The 19037-nt window shown below is 29.3% G+C and overlaps 2 protein-coding genes across 2 annotated transcripts in view; one reads left to right on the top strand and one right to left on the bottom strand.

Moving 5' to 3' along the window:
• The window catches only part of Vav (Vav guanine nucleotide exchange factor), a 108606-nt gene extending 91169 nt beyond the window's left edge, over positions 1 to 17437 (top strand). The window contains exons 3-14 of the mRNA XM_065506706.1: positions 1991 to 2065; positions 11924 to 12032; positions 12175 to 12342; positions 12437 to 12640; positions 12699 to 12818; positions 12934 to 13050; positions 13113 to 13613; positions 13679 to 13806; positions 13933 to 14064; positions 14123 to 14275; positions 16591 to 16759; positions 16823 to 17437. Coding sequence (XP_065362778.1) covers positions 1991 to 2065; positions 11924 to 12032; positions 12175 to 12342; positions 12437 to 12640; positions 12699 to 12818; positions 12934 to 13050; positions 13113 to 13613; positions 13679 to 13806; positions 13933 to 14064; positions 14123 to 14275; positions 16591 to 16759; positions 16823 to 16882 — 1936 coding nt within the window. The 3' untranslated portion in view covers positions 16883 to 17437. The remainder of the gene's footprint in view (positions 1 to 1990; positions 2066 to 11923; positions 12033 to 12174; positions 12343 to 12436; positions 12641 to 12698; positions 12819 to 12933; positions 13051 to 13112; positions 13614 to 13678; positions 13807 to 13932; positions 14065 to 14122; positions 14276 to 16590; positions 16760 to 16822) is intronic.
• Positions 6812 to 11397, bottom strand: LOC135956275 (uncharacterized). Its single transcript, XM_065506707.1, has 4 exons — positions 10903 to 11397; positions 10735 to 10825; positions 10568 to 10661; positions 6812 to 8156 (listed from the first exon to the last, which is right to left on the bottom strand). The coding sequence occupies exons 1-4, from the start codon at positions 10943 to 10945 to the stop codon at positions 6987 to 6989; spliced, it is 1398 nt and encodes a 465-aa protein (XP_065362779.1). The 5' UTR covers positions 10946 to 11397; the 3' UTR covers positions 6812 to 6986.
• Positions 17438 to 19037: the final 1600 nt, after the last annotated feature.

Consider the following 19037-nt stretch of genomic DNA (forward strand, 5'->3'; position numbering starts at 1 on the left):
ATGTATGTATGTATTTTAGAATTTGTTATTTGTAGTTCAGAATTTTCCAAATGTATTCCAGAATTTTCAAATTGTATTTCAGAAATTTCCAATTGTTTTTCACAAATTCCTGATGGGAAATATTAGGAAATTTTGAAGTATAATTTAAAAATTCTGAAATATAATTGGCAATTTCCGAAATTCAATTGAAAATTTCTCAAATAACGACCATTATTTTCGTAACTCGCGGACTTCTTAACCATAATAAGTAAAAGTAATGATGCAGTTTTATTTCAAATGCATTTTTACTAATATAACAAAACAAATATCGCTAAATTTATAATTAATGTAAACTATTATTCACAAAATATTAAAAAATATGATGACAAAAGTCTACATACGATCTGTACACTAAATAAACATTTTTCAGCGAATACAAATTTTCATTAAATTCAATATTTCGTTGGGCCACCACGGGCAAGCGTCTGGGTATCGAAGTAACTAAATTTTCCAGTTCTGCGGTCTTTATATTTTGCCATTCTTCTGGAGGCTTCTCCTTTAACATTGGTTCACAAGTAATAAGATGTTTTCGGATCTTCCGTTGTGGATAAACAATAACTTCTGATCTTGTTGCGAGTTCTTCGGCCAATTTTGTGGTATTTACTTTTGGGTTTTTGTTGACTTCTTTTAAAATGAAGATTATATCTCTACGATGTAACAACACTTCGCAGCTTGTTTTTAACTGTACCAGTGTTTTCAAAGTAACTGAATATTTTTTGTAGACTTAATAAATTGCATTGCTTATCTGTTAGTATTCAAAAAAACCAGGACATGCTGTGGTCGTATGTAGACTTTTGTCAATGTTTTTTTATTGTTTTTATACCCTTCACCTTCGTGAGAAGGGTATATATAAGTTTGTCATTCCGTTTGTAATTTCAACATTTTTCATTTCCGACCCTATAAAGTATATATATTCTGGATCCTTATAGATAGCGGAGTCGATTAAGCCATGTCCGTCTGTCTGTCTGTCTGTCCGTCTGTCTGTTGAAATCAATTTTCTGAAGACCCCAGATATCTTCGGGATCCAAATCTACAATAATTCTGTCAGACATGCTTTCGAGAATTTTGCTATTTAAAATCAGCAAATGGACCTACAATGGGTCAAAATCGGAAAAAAATTTTTAACCCAAATTTTTTTTTTCACAAAAAAAAATTTTAAAAAACAGAATTTTTTAAAAAAAAAATTTAAATAACATAAATAATTTTTTTCCAAAAAATGAAATAAACAACTGAAAAAAAATTAAATTTTTTTTACCTAAAAATATTTATAATTTTTAAGTATAATTTGGTGAAGGGTATATAAGATTCGACACAGCCGAATATAGCAATAAAAATAGATTTCAAAGAAAACTGCATTATTATCTTTTTATTTACCGGGTTATCTCTCATAAAGTGGCAAAAATTGTGGTCGTACGTTTTAGAAAATGTCGACCACTGTATTTAGAAAATTCGTTCAAGCACAATACTAAATGGTTAGATTATGTTAGGTTCCATGGGCAACCACTCATCAAGCAGCTCATTTGGGTCCATTCAAAACGTATCTCATTGTGATACTCAAGCAGGATACTTATTCTGCATCCGTTGTTTCCAAGTTGGACCAACTAGATTTTCTAATGAAGGAATGGATTTATCTCAGATTCAAACGATTGGAAGGGGGTTCCAAAAATACATTCCCTAAAGTTAGTTAGAGCCGGTCATTGCAGAATAGGTGGTACACAGTCTACTCCTCTCCTTCGTTTCGACAACTTCTACAATAGTCGTTAAATAGTAGGACCATTCTTCTAGAATGTGATCCGATTATGCAGTGTCCTGTAATAAAAGAAACAACGACGGAATCCTATAAGTACATTCGTCCTGTAGAATAACCATTATCATTAAAAATATACAGACTTGTTGTTTTTGATCTTGATCTGTTGTATTAACATTATTTAAATTTTCTTTTATTTTACAGAGGTTTTAATCTGCCCTTATCACCAAGTGAAAGATCTCATTCCGATGAAGCCATATACAAAGATTTACATTCAACGTGAGTACCAAAAGAAATTAAAACAAAAAATAAAATTAAAACTAAAACTTAAGTTTAAACGTTTTTTTATGAAAATTTTTAATAAAAACCAATTGTAGATTTTAGGAATTTTTAAAGTTTTTTTAATCAAGTTATTTAACTGAATTCTTTCTACTATCTATAACTCTTTCTCTCTATTTCCTTCTTTCTCTCTCTCTTTCTCTTTACCACTCACTAATTTTCGCAACTTTAAAAATATGCTTTGAATTTGAAATATTTTGAAATTTTGTAATTGAAATAAAAATACTGCTCATACATTAAAAAAAAATTAAAAAAATAAAGTGATATAAGGAAAAATGGCAGTTTGGATAATCCCTCCGAATATTACGATCGCACTTCCCAAAGTGGTTCGCTATCGGTGGAAGATGAAAACAGTGATATAACAATAGAAAATGAAATGGGCACCGAGAATACCGATGACTATGAAGATGATAATTTTTCCGCTTTAAGTGAAAATATCGAAGAAGAATCGCTATCGGGCGGTGCTAATGGCAGTGGCAATGAAAGTTTTAATGCAACAGCAGCCAATTCACCTAGTGTAGTGCGTCCGTCACGTTCTCACACCACCACGGCGCCACCTTTAACCACCCGCTCAATTTCATCATCGGCCATGGCTGTGAGTGGTGGTTATAATTTGGGTTCGTCGTCCTCACGCCAACAACGCTTGTACAATATGTCAACGTCGTCGGCCATTGATAGAAATCAGAATTTACAAAATGTTGCTGCTGCTGTTTATAATTATCATGTGGTCAGCAAAGAAGTCGGCCACGAATATCTAAATGATATTTATTCGGAGGAAGATGAAAAAGTCTATGAAGATTTATGTTATGTCACGTTCTCATCAAAAGTCTCCGAGGTGTGCATTCAACTATTTACATTAATATAAAATTTAAAAAAAAAAAATCACAAAACCCACCCCCCCATCTATTGGTGTTGGATGTTGTAAAAGAGAATTATAAAGAAAACTGGAACCAGATAATGTTGCTGCGTGTTGTTGCTTTATTTGCCATTTTGTTTGCCTTGTTTTTTTTTTGTTTTTTCTAGTTAAAAGCTAAAAAGTAGTTTGTGTATCTGTGTTTAATATTTAGCTTTGCTTTATTTCTTTTTTTTTTGTATAAAAAATTATTTATTTTATTTTTAGCTAGCATCCTTCCTCTTAACTTTATCCTTTTAGATTCCCTAGTTGCTGCTGGCTATCATTCATAGTAATCCATAAAACATTGTATTGCTGTTTTGAGACTTAATTTTTCACAGTTTTTAATCAGAATTGCTTGTGCCACCATTACAGTTGTTATATTGCTGCAGGTCCTTTCCTTGTTTCTATTTGATTCCTTTGTTTCCTTTGCTAATCAAATTCAGTATTTCCAAAAAAAAACAAACAAATGTACAAAATATTGTTGTGTTTGTAAGCTTGTTTATCTTTGAGAATTTCCAACACGTCTTTGTTGGAAGGGACTTTACTGGATGCTGCATTATCTTGCCAAGTATTTTATATTAAATTCAGCGTTTATTTTAATTACTAGCACTTGCTGTTAAACGAAGTGTATTAAACTCTAACCAACCACGTTCTTGTTAGAGATTTACAACAAAATTATCATTTAATTCAAGTGGGGACTCATAAAAATGTATTTGCATTTAATTAAAGAGATTTCGAAAATTATAGAAAAGGTTTTCTTTACAGTTAGTGGTGAAACTGCTATTAACTACTTTTTATGAGATTAAGAACGAAAGAAGAACGACCATTAGTTTGAATTCAAATTTCACACTGATGTACATTTATGTCGATAAGTTTAATAACACTGTGTGTAATTTTAGTCATAGAAATATAACCATATACGGACACCACTACGAGATAAAAGACCAAAAAAATAATGACCCGTGTCTCCCAGTTTTGCACAAAGTCATGCATTTTTTATGGGGCCGTGTCATTTCTGCAAAAAAGTGATCATTTTGTCAGACTCATATCTTGCAAACAGTTCGGAATTTTGATTTACTCTCTGAGGGAATGTTGCAGCCCTTGTCATAAAGAACAAAAATTGTTAACATATAAAATCAAAAGACTTCATCTTCAAGATCAAAATCGCAAAAAACTTAAAAAAATCGAAATAAATTTTTTTAATGCCGCCTAAAAGTATGCTTTAGTTTATAATAATTTAATCGTTTATGGCCACTTAATTCCTTTAGTTTTTTCTTACTGACATATATTGACCTACCTAAACGGTGTTAAGAATCATTCCTATGAAGTTGATATGTTCTAGAAAGTTGTTTATTGAGATCTTAGGTACATTTTTGTAATTGATTGTTTCCTTGAATTTTGAACGGTTTGCTACCTATGGACCTGAACAGGTGTAAAAAGGTAAAAAAAAATCGAATTTTTCAAAGTTTTTTCCGATTTTGATCTTGAAGATGGAGTTTTTTTGATTTTATATGTTCACAATTTTTGTTCTTTATGACAAGGGCTACAATATTGCCTCAGAGAGTAAATCAAAATTCCGAACTGTTTGCTAGATATGAGCCCCAAATCTTTGGGGATATAAGTTTACCAAATTTCCAAAATATCCTTTCTTAGTGGTTCTACATAGGGAGAGGTGAGCGTATAGTCCAAATTTCATGGCTCTACCTTTTGGCGTTTGGGCTTGGCGATATTAAACGTTACGCTTTTATATATAAATAGATTTGTATAAAGAACAAACTAATACTAACAAATTCAAAGAGACCGAACAAAAATCGAATAACGGTAAATTTTTTATTTGTTCTTGTTCATGTTTCAATGTCACGTTCCGGTTCCTATATTATCATTGTCTTAATTCAAATAAAAAATTAGCGTCTATAACTACTAAACTTAAAAGTTGCTGCATATAATAACCACATCAAACATTTTATTTTGATTTTCAAAATGTGTCGCATTCGCCATCGTAAGTGTTACTTTTTTCAAAAACAAATGATTTTATTAGATGGATAGAACTTGTGGCGAAAGGAGGGAATAAACAATGCTAAAATTAAAGAATATTTCCATAAAGTAGCTGAGAAGCACAATTGGCAAACTCAAACAGCAAGCTGCTGAATAAAGGGAAAAATATTCTACATATCGCACTGGTTCCTCTAAAGAGCGTTAAAATTTTAAAATGTTCAGTAGAAGCAAAAAATTATTTTTTTTCAATACATTACAATGAAACAACTGTACGGATTCAACTGTATCCAATACAGTGGGTAGATATGACCACTGCACATCGATTTCTTGCAAAATGTGAAAATTGAAGAGGAACCAGTGCAATATAAGGTACAAGAAATTAAGCGATAGAAAGACAAATTATGCTTAAGAAAAAAACATTGGGAATAATCACCCTTATTGTACTTGGCGTCGTCGACATCGTCGTCAATATTGAGTCAACAAATGGTATATGTTACGCCGATGTCGATAACAATTGGTAACTTTTGACAGCGTTTTGTACTTTAACCCGACTTATAAAAGTATAAAATTCTGTCAAAAGTTTCCAATTATTATCGATTTCGGAGAAACACATACCATTTTTTGACTCAATATTGACGACGATGTCGACGACGCCAAGTAGAATAATGGTGAATAGTAAAAAACCCAAAAAATCATTAACATAGGAAGTAGTTAAACAGTAAAAGTTATTGTATCGCTATTTAAAAATTATGTATTGTGAGCCATACGAAACTTTTGTTTAAATTACTTGGACTATTACATATTACAAAGGTGATGGAAAAATATGTCGCGTGCTAAATCATACTTAGGCCGAAGCCATGCAATGAGCGGCATTTCTGAGCGGCTAAGCGGTAGTATTTCATATGTTTTAATTTTTTGACGATCATCGCTCTGACGCTCGCCGCTAATTGCGTGGCCTCGGCTAAAGGCTGTCAAAATAAAACCAATGTTAACATGTCAACATCTCGCAGTCGTTCAATGTTACGTCTCGTTCGGGATACTGTCTTATGCCTTAATTTAAACAGGCCCTAACTGGTGTTTTTTGAGTGGAGATTTTTTTGTCTAATTATGATATAGTTAAACAGTAAAAGTAAAAATTTAACTATTAACCAGTTTAACTATTAGATAACAGAGGTTTTCTATGGGATTGAGACCTAGCGATTGGGCTGGGCCCCTTTTAAACAGGTACCTCATTGACTTGTAAAAACTCAGTTACAAGCCTGGATATGTGTTCGAAAGAATTAATTAAATCTTTAAACCAAATTCCTTAATATTATAAAAACGTGCTGTAAATTGTATCTCTTAACCACTCCATTACATAATTAATTGTCATTTAATTCATAGGCTTAATTCTTTAGTACTTCAAACATACTGAATTCATTACATTGAGAATTAATTCCTTATTGAATCATGCAATTTTTCTTTAATTCAATTCCATTAAAAATACAGGTAAGCCTCCATTTACGCGGTACTTTATTTACGCGAATTCGAATTTTATGAATTTTCCAGGTAAATGTATGTCAATTGACCACTATCAATGGTTTTATTTGGAAATTGAAATAATCTTAGGCAGTAAAACGAATTCTGTCAATTGAATAAATATTTTTTTGTGAAATATAACTTTTGAATTTCTTTTATGCACAAGAGGTTTTGCAGTAATTTTGCAGGAAAAACATATAAGGAAGGATTTTTGGAAATAACTAGCATTTCTGTTAAAGTATCTTGATTTTATTTATAATGAAATTAAAACACACAAATTTACTTATAATCATTAATTTATTTTTATTTAAAGATTTTCTTTTGAGAAGTTTCAATTTGTTTATAAAAAATAACAATTTACGTATGCCTCTTTCAAAAATATGTAGTTTTCTTTTTTTTAGCAATTTAAACAATTTAGTTTCTTTTTATTTCTGTATTTTTAGTAGTAACAATCTATTGATTTTCTTGAGTAGTTGTAGGAATATTAATATTACTGTCATCACTTTGATAATCATCCTCTGAATCACTGCTTAACATTTTACCCAGGCTAGAGGTCACTGCTGTTACCGTACCCACCAGGGGTGCCACATCAACAGTGGGATATTCAGCTTTAACTATTTGACCCATTACCTGTAAAATGGCATCGAAACGTTTTTCCAAACGTCTATTGAAACGCCTCTTATGGCGGTAATACTTATCACGTTCACTTAAACGAGACCTAGACGATGAGGAGGTTGTTGGTAGTTCATCCATATTCTGTGTTAAATTACTTTGTGTACTAGTCGATGGCATATCGTTATGAAATTCCTCATCATGTAACTCTTCCTTGAGCTCTAAACTTTCGATTTGTGTAATATTTTCCGATTTTATTTCAAATGTTTGACCATTAGCATTACGCACAGTTATCACATTTAAGGGTGCAGTAGTCACAGCATTAGTTTGATTATTTGTTTGCATTATATCCCCCACCATATTCAAGGAACCTTGGGATTCTTCACTGGCATCAGCAAAATAATTAGACTGTTGCTCCTGCAAATCATCTTCTTCGCGTAGCTTTACTTCGCCCACCATATCTCCCAGTGAAGATTTCTTGGAGTAGAAATCATGATCGGTATTTCGAACACTATTCATATTCTCATCCTCTTCCTGCTGCTCCTCCTCCTCGTGGTCACCCCGTTTACCATTAATGATTCTAGTAGTTTCAGTAATGATTTGAAACTCATCGTTTGTATCACTGCTAAATAGATGTATGCCATCATCATTAGAAATATTATTAATGTTCGATTGTATAACAATTGTTGTGTTATTTGGTATATTTTCTTTAGCACAGTCTTTTTGTATGATAATCGTTTCATTATGTAATAATTTCGTGGGAGTTTTATTAGTTTGATTTAATTGTTCTTGTTCTGTTATAGTTGCGGTCTGTGTCATTTCTTCTCCTGTATGTTCCAGATATTCGCTGTTATTGTTTTCCGTACGATGAGTTAAGGCGTATGAGTGTAAATTAGTAGTTTTGCGTGTCATGAATGTGTGTATTGGTCCGAAAAACTCCCACTCCTGGTTAATACGTTTTATAAGCTCGGCATCTAAGGTTTTGGAGGCACTGTTACCCAAGCGTGTTTGCTAATATTGAGGGGATAAAAGAGATATAATAAATTATAGATGCATTGTAATTGTTTTCAAAATCTTAACAAATGAAATAGTAATTTTATAAAGTTAACAACAATTTTTAAATTTCTGAAAATTAATATCTGTTTTTTTTTCTAAAAATTTAAATATTTATTCAAAAAAAGTCTGAAATCCGTTTATTTCATAAATTTAAACGAAATTGAATTTATTTTTCAAAAAATATAGAAATCGAAATTTTGTTTCGAAAATTTTCGAATCTAATTTTTTAATTTCGAAAATTTTTAATCTAATTTTTATTTCGAAAGATTTTAAAATTAATTGTGTTTATCAAAAATAGCCTAAATAGTTATTTTATTTCGAAATCAATATTTATCTTGAAAAAAAATTATTTTTATGTTGAATCGAATTTTGTCTCAAAAAAGCTCGAATTGAATTTTTATTTCGAAAATTTTTCAAATCAAAATTTTTAACATGAGTATCTTAAAAACACGTCAAATCGAAATTCGATATCGTAATTTAATCTACATAAAACTGAAAATATAATTTTGATCTCAAAAGATCTAATTTTTTTTTATTAAAAATATAAAAGTACTTTTTTAATTAAATAAATCGATATGGAACTTTTAAAAAAAATCTTAAATCAAATTTAAATCTAAACTAAACTTTATCTCGAAAAATTCGAAATAAATTTTTTATATAAAAAATGTCACTTCAAAATTGAATTTTTATTTTGAAAATTTTCAAAAAAGTTAAAAACTGAAATTTAAATCAAATTTTATCCCAAAAAGGACTTTTTAATATAAATATCATAAGGATTTTTAACATTAGGGAATTTAAATCAAATTTGTATCTAAAAAAAATTCGAAAATTTACATTTTTAACTCAAAAAATAAAAAATTGGAAATAAAATTTTTATATGAATAATGTCGAACAGATTTTTGAATTAAAAAAGTTCAAAATCTAAATTTAATATTGAAAAAGGTCAAATTAAAATGTTACCACCAAATGGTCGATACAGACATTTTTGAATAAATATCGTATTACATTTCTAACAGGAAGGAGTTTAAATCAAATTAAAACAAAAACTTTAGCCCAAAATTAAATTTTGACTTCGAAAAATTTGAAATAAATTTTTTTATATAAATAATGTCGAACCGATTTTTTAATTAAACAAATTCAAAATAAAATTTAAAATGTATTGAAAAAAGGTTTAAATCAAATTCTATCCCAAAATGGTCGATGCTGACTTTAATTAATTTAGTAATGAATTCATTAACGGAATTGTTAAGAAATAAAATTTAATTTGATTTTGATAATTGAATTATTAAGAATTAATACTGTAGAATCTTTGATTCCATGTTCTTTTTGTATAAAAATAGTTAAGTATCAGTATTTTGTGTAAAATTCGTTATATGAAATCCATTTTATAGAAAAATTTGAAACCTTTAATTAAAAAATTATTGAATTTTATAGAAAAAATTAATATAAAAATCGATCTTTATGCATATTTAAAATCTATCGAATTTTTTTAATAAAAAAGGTTTATGTATCGACGGTTTAAAAAGACTTTTTTTATATTGTTGAAATTGAAACTGTTTTGTAATAAACGAAAATGTTCGAAATTTTTAGTAAAATTTTTGTTTCAAAAAAGTTCGAAATTGATCAATCTTTGGTGTAAAATCTATAGTCATTTTATAAAAAAAAAATTAAAACGATTGACTTTTATAGAAGTCGTTTTTTTATAAAAATGTTTGAAGTGGAACTTTTTTAACAAAATTTGAAATCGATCTACTTTTATTGGAAAAACTTAACACCCATCAACTTTTTTATGAAAATTTAAAATTCATCTCTTCGGACTTTTTTTAATAAATGGCAAAAGATGCCTATTTTTGGAGTACAGTGAAATCCTTCTAGTATTTGTAGAAAAGATTTGAAGTTGAGACTCTAAAAAAATTTCGGATTACGGCCAAGAGGCTAGGTTACTGAATCTTATACCCATTTAATAAAAATTAAGTTAGAAATATTGGATGCAAAGAAATTGTATAATTGTTGCTACTACAATTTTTTTATTATACTTTCTGCTTAATGTGCTGTTTTTCTATAGCGAACGAGTACTTTGATTGGAAATTTAACATGTGTTTTGTTATTGTAACAAAATACATGTAAAACGTCTACTCAAAGCGCTCACTCGATATAGAAAAACAGCACATAAATCTTTAATGCCCGTAACTTCAACAAATTGATATCTTCGGTGTAAAATACCCAGCGGATAAATTTACCTAAAAGGTAACTTGACATTCATTTCAAATCAATATCTATGGGTAAAAATTACCAAATATTTTTACTTCATTAGTAAGTAAAATTACAGGCATAAATGTTTTTTTTACCTTGCTGTCATCACTTACCTTGTATTGTTTATAACGTGCCAACATGTTGGACCATTGTTTTCTAACAAAGAACACATTGAAATCATCCAAATTAGCCGCTATCAAAATATTCCTAAAAAAAAAACAAACCACATTTTTACATTTAAACACACTTGCTACATTGATTAACCACATTTTTAACTCACTTCCAAGGCACCACACTGCTGGGTTTATTGGTAAACCAGGCATCATGAGCAATTCTAGCCTCCACCAATTTACGTTTCTGTTCTATAGTCCCTATTTTTGTGGTAGACATTAGGAAATCAATTCATTAATATAATAATTTACATGTTTATACAAACTTTTCCACTTACATTTCTTTGAGATCCGTCTCTTGGCATAAGAATGCAATTCCATTCTTAAAATGCTCACTTTTTCCGTCTACTGCTGCTGTTCTTGTAGAGTTTGTTTGATTACAATTGTTTTCATATTATTTGAATGGTTTGTTGATTAAACATTTAAGCGAATTTATTTATGTATATGAGTGTTTTTTTTTGTTAAATTTTCTATATTATTTTTTGACTGCCAATTGATTTTATTTGTCCGTACACTCTGCTGATATGATTTGTTTGTGATGTGTTTGATTTTGTGGCCGAATGAATCTCATGTTTTTTATTCACATTTTCATTTTGAGGTTAATTTTCTGCTGTTTCTTTTTTATTTTTTTGTGTTTTCTTTTATTTGCTGAAATACAAAGAGAGCATGTGTTTTTCTCTCTTTCTCTTAAGTAATTTGTTTTTATTTCTCATTTTTTGTGTTTTGTCTTTGCTTTTTTCCATTTTGTTTACATTTAGTTGTTTTTGTTTTGAACATATGTTAGAGCTGGTTGCAATTGGAGATGGCAAACAGCTGTTCAGTTAGAGATGACAAATTGTAATATAAATTGTTGCAATTTAACGTTATTTTTATGAGTTTTCATTTTGTTTCAACAAAATTATTGATATTAATGGTTAATTTATTTAAAATTAAGTATTGTTTCAGCTTTATTTAAAGGGAAATTAACCAAATTTGTTTATTTTATATTATTATTTCGAATATTATAAGTTTTTTTGAATAAATTTGTTTAATTTTTTTTTAAATTTGTAAAAAAAATATTTGATATCAGTAATATGCTATTAAGTTTTACATTTTTTTTTTCTAAATTATTACAAATATTGAAAGTTTTATGTATTTTTAATGCCTGTATTTGAAATTTAAAATTCTTATTTTGTTTTCTTATTAAATATTAGCAAATATTTTTTATAATTTCCAAGTTTACTTTTAATATTTTATTTTTATTTCTTTATTTTTTTTATGATTTATCACCAATTCACCTTATATTACACAACTATATAGAACCAACGATAATGTTGCATGTAATGGTCATGTTGATGAACATATTAATACAAAAGAGGAAGAAGTTTATCAAGATTTATGTGCTTTACAAAGATCGAGTAGAACTCAGGTATTATTTTATTATTTTTTACAATTTATTTATTTTTTATTTAATGTAAACGGCCAATGTTGTATAAGCATGTTTCCATGTTTTATTTATTTTTATGAATTTTTTTTAATGATTTTTTTCAATTTTTGTGTAAATCCTTTAGATCACCTCAGCCACCAGTTTCGAGCAACGTGATTATGTTATACGTGAATTAATCGATACAGAATCGAATTATTTAGATGTTTTGAATGCTTTGAAAACCAAGTTTATGGCACCAATGGAACGTTTGCTAACCCCAGTAGATATTAAACAAATATTTCCACGTATTAAGGTAATTTGAAAGGAGTTTAGTTTTTGTTATAAAAGAAGCATATTTTCCTATGGTTAGTTCGATGATTTGTTTTATTTTTTTTATATTTTTCCAGGAACTGGCTGATATTCATACAAAATTTTTAGATAAATTAAGAGAATCTCTGCAACCAAATGCTAAAATGAAAATGAGTCAAGTATTTTTGGAATTTCGTGAACCTTTTCTAATCTATGGTGAATATTGTTCATGTCTATTGGGTGCCATAGATTATCTAGGTGATGTTTGTAAAAAGAATCAAATTATAGAAGAATTAGTTCAAGTAAATATTCAAAAGATTTCTTAATTTATAAAAAAGTAATTGAAAACCTTTTCAACAGAATTGTGAACGTGAATATAATGTGGGTAAATTACAATTGAGAGATATTTTATCGGTGCCCATGCAGCGTATATTAAAATATCATTTATTATTGGATAAACTAGTCAAGGAAACCTCACCGGTAAGAGATATAGATTTCATGTAACAAAACCTTCTAAAAATTTTGTAAATATTCCTTCAAAAAAGTTCCCAAATGTATAATATTTATGGAAATGTTTATTGATATATTTTTCTAGATGCACGAAGATTACCGCTCTTTGGAAAGAGCTAAAGAGGCCATGATAGATGTTTCACAATATATTAATGAAGTCAAACGTGATTCTGATCATTTGGTGATCATACAAAAAGTCAAGGTACAATTTATAATAAATTATTCTTAATAAAACAATTTACTTAACTGGTTTCTGTTTTACAGGACAGCATTGTTGATTTAAATCTACTGCAAAACGGCAACGATCTCTTACAATATGGCCGTTTACTGCTGGACGGTGAATTGCACATTAAGGCCCATGAAGATCAAAAAACCAAACTACGTTATGCTTTCGTTTTCGATAAAATTCTCATCTTGGTGAAACCGTTGCATGTGAAAACCGGCGATATGCAATATACCTATCGCGATTCACACAACTTAAGCGAATATTGGGTAGAACAAAGTCATTCGAGACGCACCATAGGACGTGATACACGCTTTAAATATCAATTGTTACTGGCGCGTAAATCGGGCAAAACAGCTTTTACTTTGTATCTGAAATCAGAGCCAGAACGTGATAAATGGCGTAAGGCCTTAACAGAGGCTATGGAAAATTTGGATCCACCAGGATGTCGTAACACGGACCATAAAATGGAAATATTTACATTCGATGCACCCACAACATGCCGCCATTGTTCGAAATTCTTAAAGGGTCGCATACATCAGGTATGGTTTTGTGGTGGGGTTAAAGAAACAGTAATATTTTCAATTTGTATTGTTTAATTTTAAAGGGTTATCGGTGTAAAGTTTGTGAGATTGCTGTGCATAAGGGATGTATTTCTTCAACGGGTCGTTGTAAACAAAATATTATTGCCATACCACCGCCTGTTTGTGATAGACAATTAGCTGAGTTTAATTGGTAAGTAATAGAATAAGGAATATCTAAATCTTACAATTAGAAAAATAAAATTAATTCTGAATGAAAACAAAATTAAGAAAACGTTTATTTTTTTAAATAAAAATTGTTTTATTTCCATAATTTTAGGTTCGTGGGCAATATGGATCGTGAAACCGCCCAAGCTCGCTTAGAACACCGACGTGTAGGCACTTATTTGTTGAGAGTACGGCCTCAAGGTGCATCAAATCCCAAAGAAACTATGTATGCTTTAAGTTTAAAGTAAGTTTTTTGCTGAAATTATGTTGAAAATATAAAAACTAATCATTCTTTATTGCAGAACCGATGATAATGTTATAAAACATATGAAAATTAATCAGGACACTATAGCGGATAATGTAGCCTATTGTTTGTCATCGAGACGGCATTTTAAAAGTATTGTGGAATTGGTATCCTACTATGAGCGCAATGATTTGGGTGAAAATTTTGCAGGGTAAGTTTAGGATTATGATTTTAACAAAAAAAAAAAAAGGTTTCCTCTAAAAAATTTAATATTTTATAAAAAAACAAAATTTTTCACCACAAAACCGGAGTTTCAGCTCTAAACTACATATTTTCAAATTGAAATTGTTAAAATTTATCAAATTATTAGTTGTATGACTTAAGAATGCGTGACTTTTTAAAAATTTTAGCTTTTATTTTGAAACATTTGTACACAGTCAGCCAAATTATAAATAAAAATTCCGCGGGAGTTTTTTCCCTTTTCTCATTTTTCCTATTCAAATTCAACTCCCGGGAAACAAACTCCAGAGGAATTTTTTATTCATAATTGGGCTGTATAAATTCATTTAAAGTATTGGCCATTCTTAGCTATGACCTTTTCCCATCTATCTGGCAACATATTGATTCCGAGCAAAAAGAACTGTTCATCTTTTGAGGCCAAGAACGAATCAAGCCAATCGCATTCTCTGTTCTAAAGTGATGCGTATGTCTGAAAGAGGGCACAGTTTGGATAGATAGCGGGTGAGGCAACCACTTCATTCTAAATACTTTTTAACAGGTATTACAACGTTGTCATAATGGAATATTACAAATCAGTTGTGTTCGGTACAGGTTCCCTGTGATGGTCTGGTCAGATTTCATCAGCTTATAATAGATAGGACCTTTTTGCTCTTACCAAATACAGAGAATTACCTAAGCGTCATGGATATTTGGCTTTGGTGTCGATTCGGCAGGTTGGCCGGATATCTTACGGTTTGGGTTATCGTAATGAATCCATTTTTCATCGCAAGTAATGATTCGGTGCAAAAATTATATTCACCCCTATCGCGAATCAATATTTCACATGAAATATTTTCCCTTTTCCTTTTTTCGTTCATCAACTTTGTTCATGTGAAAAAATTCCCCTTGTTGTGAAATTTTTAGATGGAATTTTGTAAACAATAAACAGCTCCTACGAACAAAATCAACTATTGTGAATGTAAAGTTCATCGTGATATTCCCGATAGCAATTTTCCCTTCGAGGGAAATGGATATTTCATGGGAACAAAATTTCACATGTTATTGCCAATAGGGGTGATTATTTTATAGCATTTAAGCAGCATTTCAGACATACAAAATCGTTTTTCAAGGTCTCCCGGCTTCAATTCGTATGGTAACCAATTTCCATGATTTTGGATGAATCCTACTACTTGCAAACGTTTTAAAATTGCTGCTTGAGTAGCTCCCAATGATTTTGCAAGCTCTTGTTGAGTTTTACAACAATCTTCATGGAGTAATGTCTCCAATTCTTGGTCTTTAAACTTTTTTGAGTGGCGATCATTGTCTTCTGTTTCAAAAGAACCACATCTGAACCGCCTTCAAATTAGTTTCTCACTTTGAATCATATTTTTCACCTGAAAACTAGTTTTTGACCTCAAAATTAGTTTCTAAAATCGATTCTCACATCAAAATTGGCTTCTTAGCTCAAATGAAATTTCTCACCTCTAAACAAGTTTTTTATCTCAATTTTAGTTCCTCACAAGTTTCTCACCTCAAAACTAGTTTCTCTCTTCATAATTAATTTCCCACCCCAAAACAAAACCTCAGAATTAGTAATTCACCTCAAAATTAGTTTTTCGCCTCAATATTGGTTTCTCACCTATAAACAAGTCTCTTACCTCAATTTTAGTTTCTCACCTCTAAACAATTTTCTCACCTCAAAAATAGTTGCTCACCTTCAAACAAGTTTCTCCCCTTAAAACAATTTTCTCACCTCAAAACAAATTTCTCACCTAGAAACAGATTTGTCATTTCAGAATTAATTTTCACAACTAGTAACTCACCTCAAAATTAATTTTTCGTCTCTAAACAAGTTTTTGCCCATAAATCAAGTAACTCACCTCGCAATTGATTTTTGGTTTTCATAACCTAACTTTCTAATACAAGATTTAATGTTCCAGCTTCCTATATGAAGATATAGGTCGACTGAGAACTAAAATCAACGTGGGAGTTTCAACTCCGCCAACCAAATTTAAATTTCAAAAACAAACAAAAAAGTAACTCACCTCAAAACTAGTTCCCTTCAAAACTAGTTTCTCATCTCTAAAGAAGTTATTCACCTCAAAACTAGTTTCTCAGCTCAAATCTGGTTTTCACCTCGAAATTATATAAAAACTATTTTTTCATTTCATATTAAAATTTCTTCCACAAATCTCAATTTTCGCAATAAAATTTGATTTTCACCCCAAAATAGTTTTCAACAAAAAAATAGTTTTATAATCTAATCCTAATAACTAAATTTTCAACAAATTTTGTTTTTCTTTCCAGCTTAAATCAATCCTTACAATGGCCTTATCGTGAGGTCTTCGCCACCGCCATTTATGATTTTGAGCCGAAAGGCAACAATCAACTGCAACTCAAAACCGGCTGCCAAGTATTGGTCATAGGAAAAGATGGTGATAGCAAAGGTTGGTGGCGAGGTAAAATTGGAGATGTGGTAAGTAAAGTTAAACAAACAGATTTCTACAAAATTAAATACTTTCCTTAATTACAAAAACAGGTCGGTTACTTTCCTAAAGAATACGTACAAGAGCATCCACCCACCAATGATGAACTTTGATATTACAACTATGAAATTGATTTCTCGCGCAGTAAATTGGAACGTTCGCGTCTTTTGCAAAATTCCATGTCTTTGAGCAGCATGGAAGAGGAACAGCAACAGCAACAAAACCAGCAAACAGCAACACAACAACAACAAGAAATTTTAGTAACCGAGGGTCAGTAATTTATTTTATAATTAAAGGAAATTTATAGTTTTACTATAGTTTTATTATAAAATTAGATGAGATTTAAATTTGTTTGTAAATTTTCATTTGTTTATAATCGTTATAGAAAAAAGTGCCAATATTTTGTTATTTTTATTTGCTTCATTTAAAATTAAATGTTTATTCTATTTCTATTTTTAGTTTTGTAGTTTATGATAAACAAATACTTGCTGAATATTTTATACACTCAAAGAAAAAAAGGCATTATTAACAAAAAAAAAAGAAAAAAAAACTAAACAAAAAAATGTTTAATAACAAAAAAACATACGAGCAGCTTTAATATATTGTAGAAGATTTCAAGGATTTTATAAACATATATATACAATTTAATAAAATCCTTGTACTAAATATACATACATACATAATATAATAATAAATAAACTATACAAAAACATTATTAGTTTTTAAACAAAATTGAAAAACAATTTACAGTTTATTAATTGAAAAACAAACAAAACAAAAACAGTAATATTAAACAAACTCAACTATTTAAACAGAAATAAAGAAAACTATTTTGTGGTAGAAACTATATTTAAACTATAACAAAGAAACTAATATTTATAAAGAACAAATCATAAACATATACACTAATTTAAAGAACTTTGAAGTTAAGAAATGATATACATATACATTTTTCAATTAGAAAATGTTATATTTATCAGCTTTTTAGCTTCAAAGTTCTTTGATTTGGTTAAACACATATTAAAAAATATAGTTTTGTAGTAAACATTTTACAAAAAAAGAGAGAAAAATTATGTCAATATTCAAAAATATTTACACAGCTAAATCGAATCTTATAACCACCACTCTTAAATATTTAAACAAACACAACTATAGATTACACAGGTCAACAGCAAAAAAGGCTTCACTAACCACTATATAGATTTGATCATCATGGTTACCTAAGTACAAAAATGGTAACATTTTTCAATTCTATGGATAGATTTTTTTTTAAATTTTTTTTTCTGAAATTGTAGATTTTTTTAAATGTTTATCCACATAATTTATGATAACTCAAAAAGGGTTAGTCCGATATTATTGAAGTAAACTTAGAAAAGTTCAAATTTACATAACCTTTAATCTGTTTATATATTGCATTTAAATCGGCTCAGTAATTTCCGAGTTATAATAACAAATTGAAGCAAAAAATACATTTTTTACGCAAAATAAAAAATGTTTGTGTTTTAAAAAACTCATGAAAAATCGAAAACGGCAGAAATTGTTTAGATTTATTGCTTTATCGCAAAGCCAAATGTAATAGGAACAAAATGAGATATCGATCATAAAAATCGATGGATTATTTTCGAATTTATTCACAATTAAGTGAATTCGCTCATTTTCACAAAATTTAACTTTTTTTGTTTGATATACATAAAATTGAGTAGTTAATGTTCTTCTTTCGATTGATTGAATATTGAAAACATTTTCCTCATACTATGTACAAATTTTTACATATATATTGCGTTTTAATCGGCTTAGTAGTTTGGGAGTTAACAACAAATTGAAGCAAAAAATATATTTTTTATGTAAAATTATCCAATTTTTTTGTTTTAAAAAAATCATGAAAAATCGAAAACGGCAGAAATTGTTTAGATTTATTGCTTTATCGCAAAGCCACATGTAATAGAAACAAAACGAGATAACGATCATAAATATCGATTGATTCTTTTCGAATTTATTCACAATTAATTGAATTCGCTCATTTTCACAAAATTTAACTTTTTTGTTTGATATACATAAAATTGAGTAGTTAATGTTCTTCTTTCGATTGATTGAATTTTGAAAATATTTTCCCCATGCTATGTACAAATTTTCATATATATATTGGGTTTTAATCGGCTCAGTAGTTTCGGAGTTATAACAAATTGAAGCAAAAAATATATTTTTTATATAAAAATATCCAATTTTTTTGTTTTAAAAAACTCATGAAAAATCGAAAACGGCAGAAAT

This window comes from Calliphora vicina, chromosome 4, assembly GCF_958450345.1.
Source record: "Calliphora vicina chromosome 4, idCalVici1.1, whole genome shotgun sequence".
Classification (NCBI taxonomy): Eukaryota; Metazoa; Arthropoda; class Insecta; order Diptera; family Calliphoridae; genus Calliphora; species Calliphora vicina.

What these genes read in the sequence shown, in the direction of transcription:
- LOC135956275 (XM_065506707.1), bottom strand. Translation starts at nt 10,945, where the DNA reads ATGGAATTGCATTCTTATGCCAAGAGACGGATCTCAAAGAAAT. An exon ending in AGCAGTGTGGTGCCTTGGAA is followed by an intron (nt 10,662 to 10,734) that starts GTGAGTTAAAAA and finishes TTTTTTTTTTAG; the next exon opens with GAATATTTTGATAGCGGCTA. An exon ending in CACGTTATAAACAATACAAG is followed by an intron (nt 8,157 to 10,567) that starts GTAAGTGATGAC and finishes CCTCAATATTAG; the next exon opens with CAAACACGCTTGGGTAACAG.